Source organism: Pristis pectinata, chromosome 1 (genome assembly GCF_009764475.1).
Source record: "Pristis pectinata isolate sPriPec2 chromosome 1, sPriPec2.1.pri, whole genome shotgun sequence".
NCBI lineage: Eukaryota > Metazoa > Chordata > Chondrichthyes > Rhinopristiformes > Pristidae > Pristis > Pristis pectinata.
This window is the reverse complement of record NC_067405.1, coordinates 35,919,276-35,940,421: the sequence shown is the minus strand read 5'-3', so window position 1 is coordinate 35,940,421 and position 21,146 is coordinate 35,919,276. Positions and strand designations below refer to the sequence as shown.

General features: G+C 38.8%; 1 protein-coding gene across 1 annotated transcript in view; it reads right to left on the bottom strand.

Annotated features, from left to right (window-relative positions):
- LOC127575767 (growth factor receptor-bound protein 14-like) overlaps positions 1-21,146 on the bottom strand; it is a 71,862-nt gene that overhangs the window by 5,756 nt on the left and 44,960 nt on the right. Inside the window, exons 6-11 of the mRNA XM_052025833.1 lie at positions 14,491-14,601; positions 14,109-14,204; positions 8,890-8,970; positions 7,477-7,593; positions 5,466-5,535; positions 2,985-3,072 (exon numbers count right to left, since the gene is read on the bottom strand). Of these exons, the coding sequence (XP_051881793.1) occupies positions 2,985-3,072; positions 5,466-5,535; positions 7,477-7,593; positions 8,890-8,970; positions 14,109-14,204; positions 14,491-14,601 (563 nt within the window). The remainder of the gene's footprint in view (positions 1-2,984; positions 3,073-5,465; positions 5,536-7,476; positions 7,594-8,889; positions 8,971-14,108; positions 14,205-14,490; positions 14,602-21,146) is intronic.

Genomic DNA, 21,146 nt, shown 5'->3' with positions numbered 1-21,146 from the left:
TGGCATTTATGGAAGGAAATGGACAGTCAACATTTCAGGTCAAGACCCTTCATCTGAAGGAGAGGAGGTAGCCAGTTAAAAAAAAGTGATGGAAGAGGTGGAGCAAGAACTGGCAGGTGATAGGTGGACTGGGGTGAGAGGTGGGGGTTAGGCAGATGGGGGAAAGAGAAGATTGGGAATGGCAGAGGCTGGGAGGCAATAGGTGGAAGCGATAAGGCTGATGAAATCTGATAGGAGAGGAAGGTGGAGCATGGAATATGAGAGGGAGTTGGTGAGGGGGAAAGCCAGTGGGAGGAGTGTGTGGGCAATGGGCAGATGGAGGGGGTGGGAAACAGAAAAGAGACATGGTGATGGGGGCCAGGTGGATCAGGAGGGAGAGGTAGGAGAAAAAAAAAGGGACAGAGGGGGAGCAGTTACTGAAAGTTGGAGGATTCGATGTTCATGCTGCCAGGTTGGAGACTACCCGGGCAAAATACAAGGTGCTGTTCTTCTAATTTGCATTGAGCCTCAACTTGGCTGTCTTGATATTTCAGTGAATAATTGCACCATTTTCCCCCCCCCAGATTGTCATTCAGCTTTACGAGTACCATGCTGAATCCAAGCAACTTCATCTCTTGAACTGCTGTTTCCTCTCATCCATACCCAGGCACCACTACAGTTGCCCTGGAACATATCCTCAGATCCTTCTTACTTATTTGCATACTGACTCAATTGTGTTCAGTTCTGGTTGCCTCAATGTAGGAAGGATGTGGAAGCTTTGGAGGGTGCAGAGGTGGTTTACCAGGATGCTGCCTGGATTGGAGAGCATGTCTTATGAGAATAGGTTGAGTGAGCTAGGGCTTTTTGGAGAAGAGGATGATGAGGTGAATTGGAGGTATACAAGAGGAATGATTGAGTGGACAGTCAGATACTTTCTCCCAGGGGGCATCATTTTAAGGTGATTGGAGGAAGGTATTGGTGTGGGGGGGGGGGGGGGATAAGGGGGGAAGAAATGTCAGAGGCAAGTTCTTTCCTCTGAAAAGTTATGAGTGTGTGGAACACACTTCCGGCAGAGGTGGAGGGAGATGGGAGATACATTAGGGACATTTAAGAGACTTAGATAGGCACATGAAATCAGAAAAAATGGAGAGCTATGTGGGAGGGAAGGGTTAAATGGATCTTAGAACACAAAATGTTGTCACAATATCATAGGCCAAAGGGCCTGTACTGTTCTATGTAACACTAGTGTGATCCAGAGCCTACAGAGGATACCAACTTCCATATGAAAGTACTAACTGTACCCAAAGCTTGTGCCATGTTATCCACAACTTCATGTTGCACAGGGAAATAGAAATACAAACTATCTGCAATTAGATGCAAGACATTCAATTTTCTATCAAATACCTCAAATTATCAGCTTCTTGATTTCATGATCCATAAAATCCAAGCTATCCAAAGTCCTTAAATAGACTTTAGTGCTAACAGAAGTTTAGATTCTCACTCCAACTGTTTTTGTCAACTGTCTCTACAATCTCACGTTTCATTGAGTTATGCTCTTAGGATGTATACTCACTCTGCTGTGCATTCCACAACTTGTGACAGTGTCACTGGTTCAGCCTTTTTGTTTTAAAAACTGGAACTCCCTCCCAAACACTTCTCACTCCAGCACTACACTTTCAACAAACACAAGCCAACTTTCAATTTCTCAATTCCAGAGGAAAACCATTTTACTCCCTGCCATGTTGCCTTAAAAGGTTTCCTGCTAGGACCTGGCAATTCTTGTTGCAATGGAAACAATACCACCCACTAGAAGTATTAGCATAATTGCATTTCAGACCTTTACATGGTTCAAGAACAAAATTTAATAAAAAAAATTAGAGCTGATTACACTCTATTCTTCTGGGAACAAGAGTTTTGGCCCTTATGGCCAAAAGAATGAAAATATCTACTTGGCTGCAAGATTTACTGTATGAAGCTTATTTCAGTCAAAGCTTAGCTCTTCATTCCCATGAATCACATCCAGCTCAATGGCTACCAATGGAAAGTGGAAAAACCCACACTGGATTAGAATGTAGTTCTGATACTACGGTCAGAGGAGAATGTTTTGTAAAAGGAGTTTTACTCAATCTTCATTGCATTTGATGAAAGATTATTCTGAAGAAACTGCGTAGAGTGTGCAGAAACACATTCCTTCTCTATACAGTAATCTCACCCATGTAATAATAATTCCACTATTTCAAAAGGCAGGCAAGTTCTATTTGGGAACTGTCATTTGTCTGCTTTCAAACAGGTTTCCCTACCACACAACTTGAACTGCATTTTGAGAGCCAAAACAAACAAAGACATTCATATCTGCCTTCAATGCCATTCAATTGGCACAAGACCAAATTCCAAATGATAACTGATGGACTTAAAACATGCAAGATCCAAGTTTGTTTGGAGTAAGTTTGGGTTACTTTCTATGCTGTTTTCTGGATTCTAACAATAAAATTTACAAACCATTTTCAAATTGCCCTCCTTCAAAATTGTATTGTTTTGCTATTGAAGCATAATATTGAAGTACAACTTAATTCTGCTCAACACAAGCTGTGAAATATTTTAATGCATGTTTGTTTTGCCTATTCCAAGCCACATCATACTCTAAAGTGGCAATAGCAAAATAACCAAGATCAGTGAAAGCTGATTAATATACCTTAGGTATTTAAATGCATTCTTTGCAGAATCCAGAGAATTATGAAAAGATTCAAACTACCTATGACCTTAATTATATGAACTCCATTAGAAAGTTATAGGAGATCTCAGTAACAATAGCACTTAGCTTAGTTATTTAAATTTTAAAGACATCAAGATGGTGAAGACATAAGCAAAAACAGGGAAAATAAAAAGTTGGTTTTGAGATGGAGTTCACAATTTATAGTTGAAAACCCTTGCTGTTATAACTGCATGCATTATCAATTGAATTGCGGAAATAACTCATCTGAAAGAGTTACTTAAAAAATGCTTACCCATCCACAAGCCCTTGTTGTTCAATTAGCTTTTGAGCTTCATCTCTGGAGATTTTGTGATGAAACCAACGCTGGGTCCTGTGAATAGCTACATAATAAAAGGGAAGATAGAATTGTAAAAAGTAGCATGCCTTAATCATTATTTCTCATCTCAAATGTAATTTGTCCCATCATAGGTCTTAAAGTTACTGATGCAGTGGAGCAGAGATGCTGGCGAGAGGAAATATAAAAAGTTAAAAAGCAAATGATAATACTGGACAGAAATTGGTAATGATAATCAGTTTGTCAGGAAAGGAATGAAAATACAAACTAGCAATATACTGACAATTAGTCAGAGCAGGGAAATATGGTGAAAAAACAAAATTGAAGGCTCTCTACCCAAATATATGCAGCATTTGTATCGAGATAAATGAATAACACAGTAAAGAAGCAATGGCTAACATTTAAAGAATAGAGCATAGAACAGTACAGCATAGGAACAGACCCCTTCAGCCCACAATGTTACATCAAACTAGTCTAGTAATTAAACACTTCACTAAACTAATCCCTTCTACCTACACAATGTCCATATCCCTCTATTCTCTGCACATTCATGTGCCTAAGCCTCTTAAATGCCACTATTGTATTTTCCTGCACCACCAGCCCAGCAGCACATTTTAGGCACCCACCACTAAAAAAATCTTGCCCCACATCTCCTTTGAACTTGCCTCCTCTCCCCTTAAATTCATGGCCTTTAATATTAGCCATTTCAACCTGGAGATACCAGCTGTCTATCTACACCTCAAAATCTTAAACTTCTATCAGGTCTCCCCTCAACCTCTGCCACGAGAAAACAACCCAAGTTTGTCCAACCTCTCCTTATAGCATATCCCCTCTAATCCAGGTAGTATCCTGGTAAACCTCTTCTGCATCCTCTCCAAAGTCTCCACATCCTTCCTATAATGGAGCAACCAGAATTGAATACAATACTCCAGATGCAGCCTAACCAGAGTTTTATAAAGTTGCAGCATAACGTCCTGACTCTTGAAATCAATGCCTCAACTAAAGGCAAGGCCTTCTTTCCCATCCCATCAACCCATGTAACCATAAAGAATTCCTTTAAAGGCACAAAAAACCTTTGTGCCACCCACGGCTAGCACATTAAAGACAGTATTAAATCAACGCAAAAAGAACTACAATGTTGTCAAGGTGTGGTATGCCTGGGTATTGGGAGAACTGCAGAAGTCAGCAAAAACAGACCAAGATATTTATAAGGAAAAATCAGTACAAGAGAAAATGTGTCTGAGATGTCAAGAACCAGGCAACCCTTATCTCCAAACTCGGGTGTGGGACTCAGCACTTCCCTTTGTAACTGGATCCTCAGCTTCCTGAGGAAAACACAGTCGTAAGGATAGGCAGCAACACCTGTCATGATTCTCAACACTGGTGCTCCACAAGGCTGCATCCTCAGCCTCCTACTCTACTTCCTATACACTCAACTGTGTGGTCAGATTCTGCTCTAACTCCAACTGCAAGTTTGCAGAGGATACCTGTTGTGGGCAGTATCTCAAACAATGAGTTGGAATACAGGAAGGAGATAGTGCGCCTAGAGATGTGGTGTCATGACAACAACCTTTCCCTCAATGGCAGCAAAAGAAGAGAGCTTGTTGTTAATGACTTCAGGAAAGGGGGTGGGGGGCAGTGCATATGCTCTTGTCTACAAGAGTGATGCTGAGGTGGAGAGGGTTGAGAGCTTCAAGTTCCTTGGAGTGAACATCACCAATAGCCTATCCTGGTCCAACCACGTATACACCACAGCCAAGAAAGCTCACTAGCACCTCTACTTCCTCAGGAGGTGAAAGAAATTTGGTATGTCCCCTCTGACCCTCATGAATTTTGAATTGATGCACCATAGAAAGCATCCTATCTGGATGCATCATTGTTTGGTATGACAACTGCTCTGCCTGTGATTGCAAGAAACTGTAGACAGTTGTGGACACAGCTCAGCACATCACAGAAACCAGCCTCTGCTCTGTGGATTTTGCCTATACTTCTCACTGCCTTGGTAAAGTAGCCAGTGTAATCAAAGTCCCCACCCACACCTAGACATTCTCTTCTCCCAGACAGAAGGTACAAAAGCCTGAAAGCACATACCACCAGGCTCAAGGGCAGCTTCTATCCTGATACAGGACTGTTGAACAGCTCCCGAGTACAATAAGATGGACTCTCAACCTACCTCATATGACCTTTCACCTTGTCTACCTGCACTGCACTCTGCAACACCATTCTGCATTGTTTTACCTTGTATAACTTCAATGCACTGTAATGAATTGATCTGTATGAACAGTATGCAAGACAAGCTTTTCACTGCATTTCAGTTCACGTGACAATAAACCAATTTACCTTTTTATCTAGAACAATGATTAACAATTGGTTTGTTTTACAAATTTCCATTATTAGCCAATTACAAAGTTATCAGGATAAAGCACACATTAAAACCACCTTTACGTGAAGTAGAGCTGTGCGCTGCGAGTGGACTTCCGTGTGGGTTCACACGATGGCAGCTCCTCCTCTGTTTTGAAATAAATTTAAGCAGCATTAAATTTCATCAAGCACATTTCTTCAAAAGTATAAATTGCCAGGTATTATTCCTTTAAATTATAGCAGCTACACTGGAAACTTGTTCCCATCTGCTTGTAACAAACATACATTCCATAAATTGCAACCATACAATAATTAATCATAATTGTTGCAAATGTGCTCACTTCTGTGGTGGTTTACCACCATTCAATGAATACTTTAACTTGTGGGTTGTTAATATATTCAATTCAGCACACCAATGGAGAGCAACATAAATAGGCTGCAAAGGATCCTTCTGTTCACTCACTTGCATCACTGAACTGCTCGGTTTTTACCCATTAGCTGAACATTACTCAAAACTCTGGCTTTGTATCAAGAACAATGAAAACAGGTAATACATTAGAAATTAGATCAACATTGCTGACAATTTAAATCACATTTGGAAGGACTTATTGAACACATGCATGCTTCCATGTGCTTACTATTAACTGTTGGCTTCAGTGTGTATTCTACCAAGTGGAAGAATGCCCCTAATTCCAAGCTGCTGAACAAGGTTGGGAAATTTATGCAAGATTACTTGCATTTGCATGCTCAAAATCTGAACATAGGAACTAAATACAATTCTGAATGTCTTGAATGGTCTTCGAACACAACTTTATATCTTTAATTGTTCACTAGTTTTGTAACTGCTGATCACACTTAGAAATGGTTTTAACATAGAACAAAATGGCACAATACAGGCCCTTCGGCCCACCAGGTTGTGCCGCCCTTCAAACCACATCTATGACTATCTAACCCCTCCCCCCAACATATCCCTCTAACTTAAATTCCTCCATATGCTTATCTAACAATCTCTTGAACTTGTCCAACGTATCGGCCTCCACCACCACCCCAGGCAGCGCATTCCATGCACCAACCGCTCTCTGGGTGAAAAACCTCCCTCTGACATCTCCCTTGAACTTCCCACTCAATACCTTAAAGCCATGTCCTCTTGTTTTGAGCATTGGCACCCTGGGAAAGAGGCGCTGGCTGTCCACTATCTATTCCTCTCAATATCTTGTATACCTCTATGTCTCCCCTCATCCTCCTTCTCTCCAATGAGTAAAGCCCTAGCTCCTTTAGTCTCTCCTCATAATCCACACTCTCTAATCCAGGCAGCATCCTGGTAAATCTCCTCTGCACCCTTTCCAACACCTCCGCATCCTTCCTATAATGAGGTGACCAGAACTGGACACAGTACACTAAGTGTGGCCTAACCAGAGTTTTGTAAAGCTGCATCATCACTTTGTGGATCTTAAACTCAATCCCCCGATTTATGAAAGCTAACATCCCATAAGCTTTCTTAACTACCCTATCCACCTGTGAGCCAACTTTCAGGGATCTGTGGATATGAACCCCCAGATCCCTCTGCTCCTCCACACTGTCCAGAATCCTACCATTTACCTTGTACTCTGCCTTGGAGTTTGTCCTTCCAAAGTGTACCACCTCACACTTCTCTGGATTGAACTCCATCTGCCACTTCTCAGCCCAGCTCTGCATCCTATCAATATCCGTCTACAAGCTTCGACAGCCCTCCACACTGCCCAAAATATGGATTTTGCCATCAGATGAACTGTATAACATTGGAACTAAAGCACTCCACATCTGGAGGAGCAATATGGCACTTTGCAAAGTGATCAGCTATTTAAATTGCTGTTGAGTGCAAACATATATTACTTGACCAACTACTGGAACATGACACAGGAAATGTTGTCTGCTGTAATGATCAGCAAATTACATTGATTCTTTGGAGACTAACAGCCAAATCAGTCACTATAAACAGAATTCCATTGCACAAAGACTCACCAGTTGCAACCAAATATTAATTTTGAGAAAGGAGTGTAATGGATAAAATTACAGCTTTTCTTGGCTAACAATCAAAGCAATACTTTACCCGCCATGTCAATGCCTCCTCAGCAGCAGCTGAAAGTGCCTCTGTGGGGTTTTCAATTATTCTTCCTTTGTGTCCAGAGAAGTCCATTGCTACTAAAGAATTCTCTGAGATACTTCTCTATAAATAAGAAAGAAAGTCTTAAAAATGAACATCTAATGCAGACTTAATATATGAAAATGTTCGAAGTGCTCAGCAGGCCAGGTAGCATCTGTACAGAAGGAAACATTTAATTCAGTTGAGGACCTTCCATTGGAATTTGGGTTATCGACCCAATACATTACACATGCTGCCTGAACTGCTGAGTACTGCCAGCAATTTTTATTCCAGACAGCCAGCATCTGCAGTTTTCCCCCTGCTGTTTACAGTAGGATTAAGACATTGAAATTAGTTGGGGGAAACAGATGCACCATGGCCGAGTAGCAGGATCATTGATTGGATAGTGGGTAGTGTTGAATCAGATAGAGCAATGAATGGTGCAAGAGAATTCAAGCAAGGGATACAAGGTATGCGAGTGGTGGAACTGTTGAGGATGGCTGTGCAAATTACCAAAAAAGGTTAAGACCGGTGTCAGGTTCACAGATTGTCTGCAAGTTGTCTCCCAAGTTGTCAACTGGAGCTGTGGGCTATGCATGCAAGGCTGGGGGCATCCATGTTCACTGCAGGTCACTGGATGCTGCCACTATACCCAGGATCCTGCACATTTTAGTACGTTAGCTGCACTGCAGACCCAAAGTGAAAATATGAGTCATAATCCCCAATTGTCCCTAGAAATTTGATTATGCAGCAATTGTGACATTATGCGGTCCAATTTCCAAGTATAATTGCTAAGCTTATCTTATAAAATCCAAATCTTCATATAGCCTGTACATCAGAGACTGGATGCTTAAACCATTTGGAACAGTGCCAATACAAGGAATTTAAGTGTTAGAAGGACTAGGGGAAGTCATGTTATTAGTAGATCCAACAACCAATTATAGAGTGGGAAAAATGTTAAATCTTATGTACTGTAATGAAAGTAGCCAATAAGATTACAAGAATGCAAATTAATTCAAATCCAAGTAAACCTTCTGCATTTGCAACACCATTAACCAGTGGGTCATAGTTAGAGGAAATTAGAATTTCTGTGCTACCTCAGCGCATGTTAATTTCATTAAATCATGTTACTTCCTACTATTTAGCACTACATATTCATTTTAACAAGGGAGAACAATGTTCAAAATTTTATCATTAATTCAGAGTATCAGAGCTACTGGTTCTTTATCTGGACAACCTTCGGTCAAGGCATTTTAAACTTAAATAGCAATTTTTACAAGAACATAACACAATATTGTTTAAGAGCAATCTAAAAATCACTGTTTGCATAACTAAAGACATAACCTAATTTTTTAGAATTGTATAGACTGAACTACATACCATTGGTGATGTGGTCACTGATGCAAGGCTACCACTCCTTTGCTGCGGTGACTTGAAATTTTGAAAGAGTTGCAATCCATACTGTAAGATAACAAGAACTTACAAAAATGCATAGAGCAGAATAATTTGACAATTAAAACCTTTTAATGGCTTTCAAGATTTTAAATGCAGTAGGTTTGCACTTTGATATAGGGTTGCATATACTGAATACCATTTCAAATATACTGGAGATTATGAGGTAATTTAGGGGGAAAAAGACACTTAAACAAACCTGTCAAAGATAAACACCACTGACAAAATTATAAATATGTTTATTGCTAACAAAAGCTAAAATCAGCCTTCAACTACGCTTTTGTTGAGCCAGTACCTTGTGATGAGAGTATGAAATATCAATGTTCCCAACCTTTACTACGAATTTCTTCCCTAAAGCTCTCCAAATAATATAAAGCTTCTTTCAGCAAAGTGGGACCAAGGAAGGAGGTCCAAATGTTGTACACTTTCCACTACACCCTTAGTTGAATTTGATGCAAGTATAAGAGACAGTAAAAATGAAATGCAGCAGTGGCAGGAAGGGTGCAAGTTGGACAAGTCAATTAAGTGATACAGGTTGAAAGGATTCTAAGAAAACCAAGTCACTGATAAAATCACTACTTAAGACCTCAACATTTACGAGAAACAATATAACCAACGGCTGCTTTGACAGCAAGATTAAAAATACTCCTGCAGAGGAGACTATTTTGGAGTGAAACAAATGCCTGGATAAAAAACAAATGAGTAGGACCTTTCCCATATCCTGTAAGTGTGCAAAGTACACTGATAGGCAACTGCAGTACTGAAGTAATAATGCACTAGTACACATACCTGAACTTGAGAACCAGTAGCATTCAGGCAAGCATTGAGAACTCACAGCTCTCATTTTAAATAGTGTCATTGGATGTTTAGAGTGCCTACCAACAGTCACTACCCAGATACATGTTTATAGCACTGCTAATTTTGGGACCTTCCTGTGGTCAAGAGGCTGACAGTTACTCCAAAACATTTCAATGACAGTAAAATGTTTTGAAATGTCAAAGTAATGAAATACAACAAAACCATGCAATTCCCTTTCACACATTAGTTGCCCTAAACATTCAGTTTACAAATTCTTTGAACGTGCAAGCAGGGCAGTGTTTTATATGGCAGTCAATGCAACTCTTGTACCAGAATTTTTACATCAGTACAAAAAGCAAATGCAATTAAACAATGCATGGCAAAATCATCTTATTGCAGGTTGAGGGAACCTAGCCAAGGGGGAAAATTGGGCACTGCTTCCTCCCTCATTAGTTTTGGAGTCTTGACAATGCTATAATATCATGTCCTATTGGTCTGGCGTTGCATTGAGACCATATTGTTCAGAATAAATAGGGTAGGTTTTGTAAGTCGTGATCACAGAATCAGTGGGCCAAAGAGCCTATTTTCATGTTGTAACATTCTATGACTCAAAAGGCATTAATAAAAGTTCTCTTCATTTTAAAATGGAGTTGAGATTGGGCATGTAGATTCAAGGGGCAGTGGAGCCAATTTTAGTAATAAACCCAAACAGAAGCCAATGGTGGACAGCAGAAATGAAGATATACTGAAAACACTCGGGTCAGGTAGCAGATTTTTTCTACACTTGAACCACAAGGTCACAGTTAGTTTGCCTTATGTATAGATGTGCAGTTATAGATCACCTGGGGTGCTTTATATGGCAAGGTGTCAAATGCACTGTGTGAATCACCAATCCAGTTGCTAGTTCTGTTCTCTCCTCATTCAAGTTTTTCCTCTCATTTATGCACTTGACACAGTTAGAGCATTCAAGCACAACAAATGAAACAGCATATTTGCACGTAGCACTTCACCTCTTCCCCAAATTAATATTTGGGTGTGTCCTGGAAGCAGCAGCAACCCTCAGCTACTTTATTGCTCCTAGCTTTTGCCAAGTGTCATAAACAAAATTATAAAAGGCAAAACTCAGTGCATTTAACATGCTACAAGAGTTGATAAGCTTTTGATCAGTTCAGCAAGTTATTTAGACCACTGAACTAATTGATTTTAGAATTTCATGTGGTTTAAAATCTCAGGTGATGAAGATGGCCAGAATCTCAATCTAGATGGGCAAATTATTAAATTCAGCAGCTTTGTTTCCTTAACCACCTTTTAATTGCATGCAGCATCTCTCGCGTTTCTGGGTACCAATCAGCTTAAGCCAAGTCAGAATAAATGTTAGAGTTGTAAGGCAAAACAACCCATCTGTTCTCTTTTGCTTTCTGCACTTCCTTCACTGTTGTCCTAGATAAAATAGATCCTCATTTCCTCTGTTTTCTCCATCAATGCCCAAGGTATCTCATGCAAGCAAGAAAAACTCTTATAATAGAAAGTTTCTAGTATTCTTCAACTCCAAACATCTTATGCAGAAGAGGGTATTCAAAACCCCCAGTTACCAGAACTACTGGAAACCATGCCTGGGATGGCAGGGGCCTGAAGAGGTGGGGAAGGAAGGAGGGCTAAAATCTCACCTGATAATCTTCAATGCAGAAGTGAATGTCTGCATGTTATTCAACAATTCTGACAGATTGAGATGTGTTTACACCACAGGAATGGTTCGAATTCATCGCAACAATAACCATGTTGGTCAGTGTCCCTCTGCATTAATTTTTTTAAAAAAAGTGATGACCAAATGTCAGAGGAAACCAAGCCCAAACTTGTTCGGGGAAGTTGGCCTGATTGGGCTAATAGCAGATTTTCCAGGGATAGGAGGAAGCAGAGCCAATGAGTGGGGAAAATCAGCAAGACTATTATGAGATTTTTTTTTTGGGGGGGGGGGGGGTGGAAGAACCTGGTAGAAAGAATATTGCATCAAGATCACAGGGAACTTGGAACAGGAAATGCTCAAATGGTCAAAACCTATTTAGGTTACACAGATTTTAATTACTTAGCATTGATTCCATTTCTAGGCATTAATATCTTCCAACATTTGAGAAAAGTAATTGACATGATTGAATTACTCAATTACTAATATTACACACTGGCCTGTTTAGTGTATAGATGGTCCTTTAACATGACAATTTTTGATTTGTTTTAAACCTGACTATTGTTTTAAGCCAGACTGATACAACATTAATGATAAGCTGCTATACAGTGTGTTGGTTTAATCTCCAAAGTGCAACTCCTTTTTAAATAGGAATATCTAATGTGGAACTCTATCAAAAAGATTTTTTTGGGAGTGGAGTACAAATCACAAGGATTTTTCCCCCACACAAGTTTTCCTTAAAACAGTCAAGGTTAATCAAACAAAGCCCTTGCTGTCTAAATTTATTTTGACTGCTGTTTACATCTTACAGATCATCTTCAACTGAAAAAAAAATCTATCAGTTGACCCAATATCAATATTTTACTTACAATTTCCTATGACTGTTTATCATCTTTACCATAACTGTTGGCAAACTTTTACCAGTTCACATGAATATTATGGATTCAGAGCATTTTTGGGAGCACTTGTTCCCTTTGAACATCCTTACAATAACCAGTCAAAAAAATGCATTAACTCGCCATCATTTATTGTGGAATTTTACTGCATGTCAACCTGCTGTCATGCTTTGTTCATAATCATCGGAACCAGCCTCCACTCCATGAACTGTCTACACTTCTCACTGCTTCAGTAAAGCAGCCAACATAATCAAAGACTCCACCCACCCTATAAATTTTCTTCCCACCCTCTCCCATAAGATACAAAAGCCTGAAAGCACATACCACCAGGCTCAAGGACGGCTTCTGTCCTGTTACAAGACTTTTGAATGGTCCCCTAGTATGCCAAGATGGACTCCTACACTATTCTGCATTCTATTATTGCTTTCCCTTGTACTAGCAATGTACTGATGTGATGAAGTGATCTGTATGGATGGCATGCAACAGTTTTTCACTGTACCCCAGTACATGTGACAGTAATAAACCAAGTTACTAATCATTGCAATGAATGTGTAGTTATACTAACAGAATCTTGCAGTTGAATATACTTCATATGCTCTCAGGTGAGTGCCTAATAACTGCTATTAAAATCTTTAGTTTGTGAAAGCAAGAAATTTGCCAAGCTAGGACCTTCAGCACTGGTTTTGGGATTAGTTGTTTCTATTTATCTTGTTAAAAACAGAAAAAGTCAAAGCCAACTTAATGTTGTTAAAACATCCACATTCTACATATTACTCCTCGCACTGGCAGCAAAGCTCAAGCTCAAAGCTCAAGTCTTGCTATCTTTATTAAATCTACAATGAAACAAAGTAAACATCTTATTATAGATAACTACAATATTGAAACTGTTTGTATTCCAAAGCAACTGGTCTCTGCCAGAAGCAATTCAAAAATCATACAGCCCGAAACAATTAACTTCATCCCCTCAAAGTTTTCACCACCTTGGTGAACTTTACATCCAATACAAGGAGAATGGAAACAGGATTTGATATTCAAGTCTATTCCACCATTCAAATAGATTATGCACTTATTACCCATTATAGTCTCAGCCACTGCATAGCCTGCAATGCCTCAAATTCCATTCATACTTCAAAATGGTGTTGAGAAGCAAATCTTATATCTGAAATTTAAAATAGCAAAGTGGATGAAATATACCACCCTGCTCTTTGATCAATCCATGGATCATTGAGTTTGCTTTGCCATTAAAGGCTACCTTACCTCAAACATCTGAAAATTAGAAGCCTGATATAGTTTGGAAGCCTAGTACTGCAACAAAATTGAGGGATACTAGCTTGTTTTGTGACATGCTGGCAAGCTGAACTGCTCTGCAAACATTAACATTAGTGTTTATGTACTGTCCCAGTGACTAGGTTTGGGTGCCAGCCACAGCTTGCATTGCCCAAAAGCCAAGTCAAACTTTGTAGTGGTGCTCGAGTCAAGAAATTTAACATCTATTTTCAGTCAAAATTCACATTATCTACTGACAGCAATAAGAAAAAGTTGGGACAACACAAATTAGTTTTAAAATAATTCAATAATCCAGATTTACATATTAAATTTCCATTCACTCATACCAGACTTAACCTGTGAAAGTGTATTCAAAGCACTATTCAGAACTGATATGCTCATACGTACACAAAACTGATTGAGAGTAAAGACATTGAAAATAGGCCATTTTTAAGTAGATAACCAAGAATACATGAAAAAAAATGGACAATTTCTTGTAATTATACCTTAAAAAGCCGAACCACCGTCACCCAGCATGTCCTACTATGTTCATCATCTGCACAAAACAACTTCAGGTCTCTGGCCTCTCCCGATTTGTTAAACTAGAAGATCACAGCAGATTTAGCATTAATGCACAACTTAACACCTGCTGGAATTAAAAATAGATGAAACTTCCTGAATTAAAGCTTAGAAATAATTATCTTTATCTCCTTAAATCTATTTATTTTCAGTTTAGTTTAAACCAGTACTGTTACTCCCTAATAAAAAAAGTTAGACTATTTGAAAACCTCAGCCTGCAATTTGCACACAGTTGTACAATACAGTTTGTGAATAAGGAAATTTAGGTCTAGATTTACAGGACAACTATTCATATCTGGTAATCCATACCTTGATACAGAATCCAAAGTTTGTTGGTGCTCCATACATCTTCTTCCCTGATAACAATGTGTAAGCATTGCTCTCACTGAACTCAGCAACAAACTGCAGATGTCTTGGTTCCTGTTGTCGGTAGGAAAACATTAGTGCACTAAATAAATTTCAAGATATTTGCTTTACCTTTAGCCTTCAAGAGTCAGAGCCATTCAACATTAGGCAATAGATGACAAGCAAGCACCAAAGGAGTGCAAATAGCTCACTAAATAGTTCAAAATAGCCACTCTGCTAAAATAGATAACCACGATGCAATTCTGTGTATATGGTAATGAATTAATTGCCTACTTAGAGAGCTGACCACTATAAAGGACATATCATCAATCATGGATATCACAATTTACAATTAAGGGAATAGAGGAATATTAATGTTCTGTTCATAACCAGATGATTCCATCTCAAAATGTTATCATTTGAAATTTCTATAACACAGGTTACTTTAAGGATAGCCCAGACTTCTGATGGAGTCATTGCAGACTTAGCTTTTGCTGACACAGCTCATCTTCTTGAACACTGCATGCTTCTGGGAATTAAATATCCAAACAAATTTCTGGGATTGGAAAATTTCAGAATAGGTTGATACTGTACTTGAGATGCAAAGTTATGAAATTGAATTCAATCATCAATTGGAAGAGTAGCACAGTTAACCATGGTCATTGTTAGACTGCAGTAGAAACAAAATTAGTTCCTCCAAGGAGGATATCGATGAAATGTGCCACTCAGACAGTTGCATGGAACTTGAATCCAACTTGAGGACCAACAGATTAAAAACATTCAAGAGAGCAGATCACCATCTTCTTTGCCAACTGAGGAGGATTAACCATGCTTCATCACAATCTTGAAAGCACTTCTTGAAACTTTTGCCTATTTGCTTTATTAGAAGAGCTCTCTGGCCATCAAGCTCAAAAGTCTTTGGCAGTGAAGGATATTTATGATGGTGGGTGTGTTGTGACATTAGCTGTTCCAGATGTTATTGTTCTGTCAAATTTTATTGAATGTACTGCCCCACAAACATCAGCCGTACCCTGCTCCACATCACCTGCTTGTGCAGCTTTGCATAGAGGGAATAGAAGTGCTTCCCCCTTTTTCAATTTAATTCTTTAGCTAGTCCATCACCATCTTTAATTACTTTAAAAATGCTCAGCGAGACTGAGCAAACTACTTTATGCATGAGAATTCTAGATTACCAAGTCACCAAATGGAAAAAATTTCATCTCAGCACAATGGCCAAGCCCTTTATCTTGACACTATGCTCTCTAGTTCATACTCTCAGAACATACACCACCTAACCCTTTCAAAAGTTTGGCCAAATGACCTGTGAGTCATAATGACTGGACCACATTTCAATAAGTCTGAATCCTTGTAACTTACAAGAATGATAGATCTAGTCATAGTAAAATCTGGGCTTTTGTGACTACAAGAATTCCCAATTCTACCCGTATACTAATATTTGTCTCAAATCATTGAAAGCTTTTTATTACACTAATCTTTTCAAATGTTTTACATTTTCCATTCTTAATCATTTACATTGGTTTTAATCAAAACATTAAGCCATTAAATCTCCAACTTGAACTATTTCAAACTACTTGGAGCATCAAACTACTATGATGTCACACTAACACATTGACAAATAGAAGATGTCAAGTATTTTCCAGCACAAGTTGCTGTTTGATCATTATGGATAAGGATTAATTTTCTACTCAGCAGTAAAACAACTCCATGCTTTAAACTAATTATTTCTCCAATCTAATTTAATATAACAGTATAAATAGGGAATGTGAAAAGAGTGACAAAGAACTTGAGTGCTTTAGAAGTGCAGTAGATTTAAGCACAGTTAACAGGGATGGGGCAGTTTGGTGCGAAGTGGGTCATCTCAAAGTATTTTAAATGGGAGGTGGGGAAATTGCAGCAACACGAGTTTTTCCTCAAATTGAGGAAAATGGGACTACTGAAATGCATCTTACTCAAAGCAGCATTTCAAAAACATTGAATGGAATTAAAGATAAAAAGCAAGCTCTTAGGTGATCTGCATTTCAGAACAAGTTGTGAGTGAGTTATGAACAAGAGTAGATCACTAAACTCTTCAGTCCTGCTCTACCACTTATCAGTCCATGGTTGATCTGATTGCAATCTCAATTCTGCATTTCCATTTGCCTGGATTAACCTTCACCATCCCTTTCTCTACTTATGATCAATACATCTACCTCTACCTTAAAAATACTCAAAGGCTGTTTCCACCACCAAGGAGAATGTTTTCTCATGAGAGAATCTAGAACAGTAGGGTACAGTTTAGAGGTTGTCCATTTAAGACCAGCAAAATTTTCTTAACCCTTAAAAGGAAGATAGATATGAAGTTAAATGGGCAACACTTTTTAAAGAAACACTTCATTCTCGATTATTCCACAAGGGAAGACTTTCTCTCCATATTCACTCTGTCAAGACCCTTCAGGATCCAGTGTTTCAATCAAGTTACCCTCTCATTCTCACCCCTAGTGTATACAAGTTTAGCCTGTCCAGCCTTCCCCATTTGACCACCTATTCAATCCAGGTATGAGTCTAGTAAACCTCTGAACTGCTTTCAAACACAAATGTCCTTCTGAGACCACTAATACTGCACGATGTTTCAGACAGGTCCCCACCCAACGTTCAATACAACTAAAGTATAACTCCCCCAACCAAATACCCCTGGCAATTTATATTGTTAACTTTCCTATTTGTTCTACCTGCATACCTTGCCTTTTATGAATTATTCACCAGGACATCCACATCCCTCTATGTGAGAACACTACTCACCATTTAGATAATGCACCAGTTTTCTTTAAAAATAAATATCCTGCCAAAAACAAAACTTTATATTTTCCCCACTACGGGAGATTTTGCAAGATCTTCATCTGGCCTGTAGTAATGGTTTAACCTCCAAGAAAAATGGGATTTGGAAACGCAGAGGCTAAACAGGAATGGTAATCTATATATATATTTCCACACCTCCCCCCTACCCCCCCCCCCCAATCCATTTAACTTGTACAATATAGTGCAAGGACTGATATCTAGTACTAAAAGAGTGCTGCTTAGATAGGATGTATAACTGTGGGAGCAAGCCAATACTGAAAGTGAATGTGTTTCTGGCATGACAAAGATGGAACTATTTCAGGGTCTGTTCAAGTTTGCTGATACTGAAACAGGAATACCACCAGATGAAGAATTTGGAAAAGGCTCTGGGAAGAGAAGCACATTTATAAAAAGAGGCAATTTCAATTTAATGCAGAAAAACATGGAGGGGTACATCTTCAGAAGAGCAGCAAAAATAAAAAGCATTTTCAAGTTGGTATTCTAAACAGCAATGCAGCACTGAAGGTGGGGGTACAGCTATATAATTGGACACCAAAAGGTAGTGCCAAGGTTAAATTTCAGTTTGGCTTCATACCAGTTTCAATCTTAAATATTTCATTACAGGAAACAGAGCAAGGTCACGGATAAAGCCAATATTCACCAGAAGCAGTTTCTATAATTTTTAATATTTACAAATAAGGAGTGACAGCATCTTTAAAAGACAAACTGCTGGAAAAGGGACATTGATAGTACTTAGCTCCATTTAAGTTTGTTTCAAAAGGGAATTTCTACAAGAATGAGATAAGAAAATGATACAAACCAGAGCTCTAGTTCAACTGGCATTGGCCCAAATAGCCGATACTATAACTGCTGCATTCAGTATTTGGTTGCTGCAAGTGAAGCTGTCCAATACTCAGATAGTGGCCAATCACAAATCAGATTATCCCAGAATAAGTATAGGTAGATAGAGGTTATTCCACACCAAGATTACACTATAATTCTACTGTACAGATTTAAGCAAGCAGAAATGCCCTTTGTCTGATTGGAAAGCAGGTTTGTAACAATCAGGTCAAAAGAGGGACAGCTTTGTTCCAGTGATCTATAGAAATGTACTTGGAGGCTACCTAAACTCATTGCTGATAAGACTTAGAAGTCTGAGGATACCACCATTCCATCAAACCCACCTTGAATTGATTGAAGTTTTGGAGGAAACTGATAGGAACTTTAACCCACTTTCATGTAGTACCCACTTTTAAAAAAAAATGTTTTCCCTATATAAAACTGTCAGTGAAATCAATTTTTATTCAAATTAACTTGAAGATATATAGCAGACACCCATAACAAAAATAGCAATAGCCAGTGTCAGGTGCAAATGCATAGTCATCTGTCTGCACATTTGCTGTAATAACTAATGCATTAATTTCATTTTAGGAAGTGTTTCAGTGGGAAATAAAAATTATGGCATGTGGTGCATTTATATAACAAATGTAGTCAGTTGTAGGTGAGTGTAGCCTCTATTGAGAGAGACCTTTTATCAAGTTAAACCCAGAAAAGGGAAACTCAGTCAAAATGGAGAGCAAGATCGTCTCACTCAAGCCCCGATACTAGGTTTCATTCGCTTGGAATTGGTGAGACCCCAAACCTACTTGGCATCAAAGCAGCAAAAAAGTCATTGACCTAAAATGCTAAATACATCTCCACAGGTCTCTACTGCTGCCTGACCTCCTAGCTGTTAAAGACATTGCTTTCTTTTCAGATTTCCAGCATCTGCACTTTTTTGGAACACCAGATGTGCTATCCAAGTCTATCCTCAAAAACAAAACAAATAGAATACATGACAATAGAGTTTATAAATATACTTTGAAATCAAAAACCTGAAGTTTTAACAAAAATCCTTTACTTGCTTTGAATGCATGCATCAAGGGACGATAAGGTAAAGTGCTCTACTATGAACAAACTTTTTGTAAGCAACTTCAGTTAATGTGCAGGTAACCATACTTGTAGATATTTACAAAACCTCCTGGAAGAAGTCTGAGAAAAGAACAAACATTTTCATAAATTACCATGTGTTAATTTATATAACCCATCATTCAGGTAATATCTTAAAGTTAGGATACCAGTTATTTCTCACTTGAGTGGTTTCAGTAAAAGGGTGCATTTAATCATACTGATACAGGGCTGTGTTTTCAAAAATAAAACAAACCACACTGCTCGGATGAATTCAGAAGTTCACTTCCTAGAATACTGTTCAGCTGAATTTTCCACTACATTTGTTAATCATTAACCTTTGAACAAACCTACCATAGAGTTAAAGTTTATTTTGCTTACCCCAATAAATGACCAATTCACATGTCTGAACTAAAAATATACACTGTGGTCCCAAAACAGTCTGAATGTCAAAAAAGCCACTTAAATTGTGATTGACTCCATGGAAGATCTAAGGACGCACAATTTTTTTTTTAACCATGATCATGTTACAGATTCAATGCAACTGATCAATGCATGACCACAAAGTGACTTATACAACATATTTAAGGAGAGGCTGGATAAGCATTTGAGGAAGAAAATAGAGGGCTGCTCAAATAAGCTTAGATGAGGAAAAAGGTTCGAGTTAACAACATGGACTGGTCAGGCAAAATGGTCCATTTGAGTCACAAGTTACAGATTATTCCTCATTGAATACCGAGGTTACTGATCAATAATCAGACTTTCTACTTTACTGCTACACAATTTACTTGCATAAACACAAATTTGCCAAATATTACCAACTTAATCCTTGAATAACAAAAGCAATTTCATAGAGTGCAGCACAGGAACAGGACCTTTGGCCCACAAAGTCTATGCCAACCACAATGCCAAATTAAACTAATCTCTTCTGCCTGCATATGATCATATCCTTCCATTCCCTACACACTTGCATAAATGCACTTGTCTCTGCTTCAATCACCTCCCTGGCAGCACATTCCAGGCACCTACATAAATCTCCTTTAAACAAAACTTTCCCCCTCTCACCTTTAAGCTATGCCCTCTAGTATTTAAGATTTCTACCCTGGGGAAAATGGACTGATCTATCCTATCCATGCCTCTCAATTTTATATACTTCTATCAGGTCTTCCTTTAGCCTCCTACACGAGAAAAACAATCCAATTTTGTCCAACTTCTCCTTATAGCTAATATGCTTTAATCCTGGCAATGTCCTGCACCCTCTCCAAAGCTTCCTGCAATGCAGCAAACAGAACTACACATAATACTCCAAATGAGGCCTAACCAAAGTTTTATACAACTGCAAAAGGAGTTCAACTTTTATACTCACTGACCAATGAAGGCAACCATGTCATATGCCTTCTTTACCACACCATCTACTTGTGTTGCCACTTTTCAGGGAGCTATGGACTTGTATCCCAAGATCCCTCTCTACATCAATGCTTCCATGAGTCCTGCCATCGACCACAAACATCAACTGTCCATTCCCCTCCACAGATGCTGCCCGACTTCAGTTCCTCCAGCTTTGCTCTTTACTCCCATTACTTTTCTCTTGCATTTGACCTCCCAAAGTGCACAACCTCATGTCCAGATTAAACTCCATCTGCTATTTCTCTGCCCACATCTCCAACTGATCAATATCCTGCTGTATCCTTTGTCAACCTTTCTTACTATCCACAACCCATTGTTTGGGCTGATTGCTAAGTTTGCAGACAACACATCTACATTTCCATCCAAATCATATTATAAAAAGTCCCAGCACCGATTCCCACAGAACAGCACTGGTCATAGACCTCCAGTTG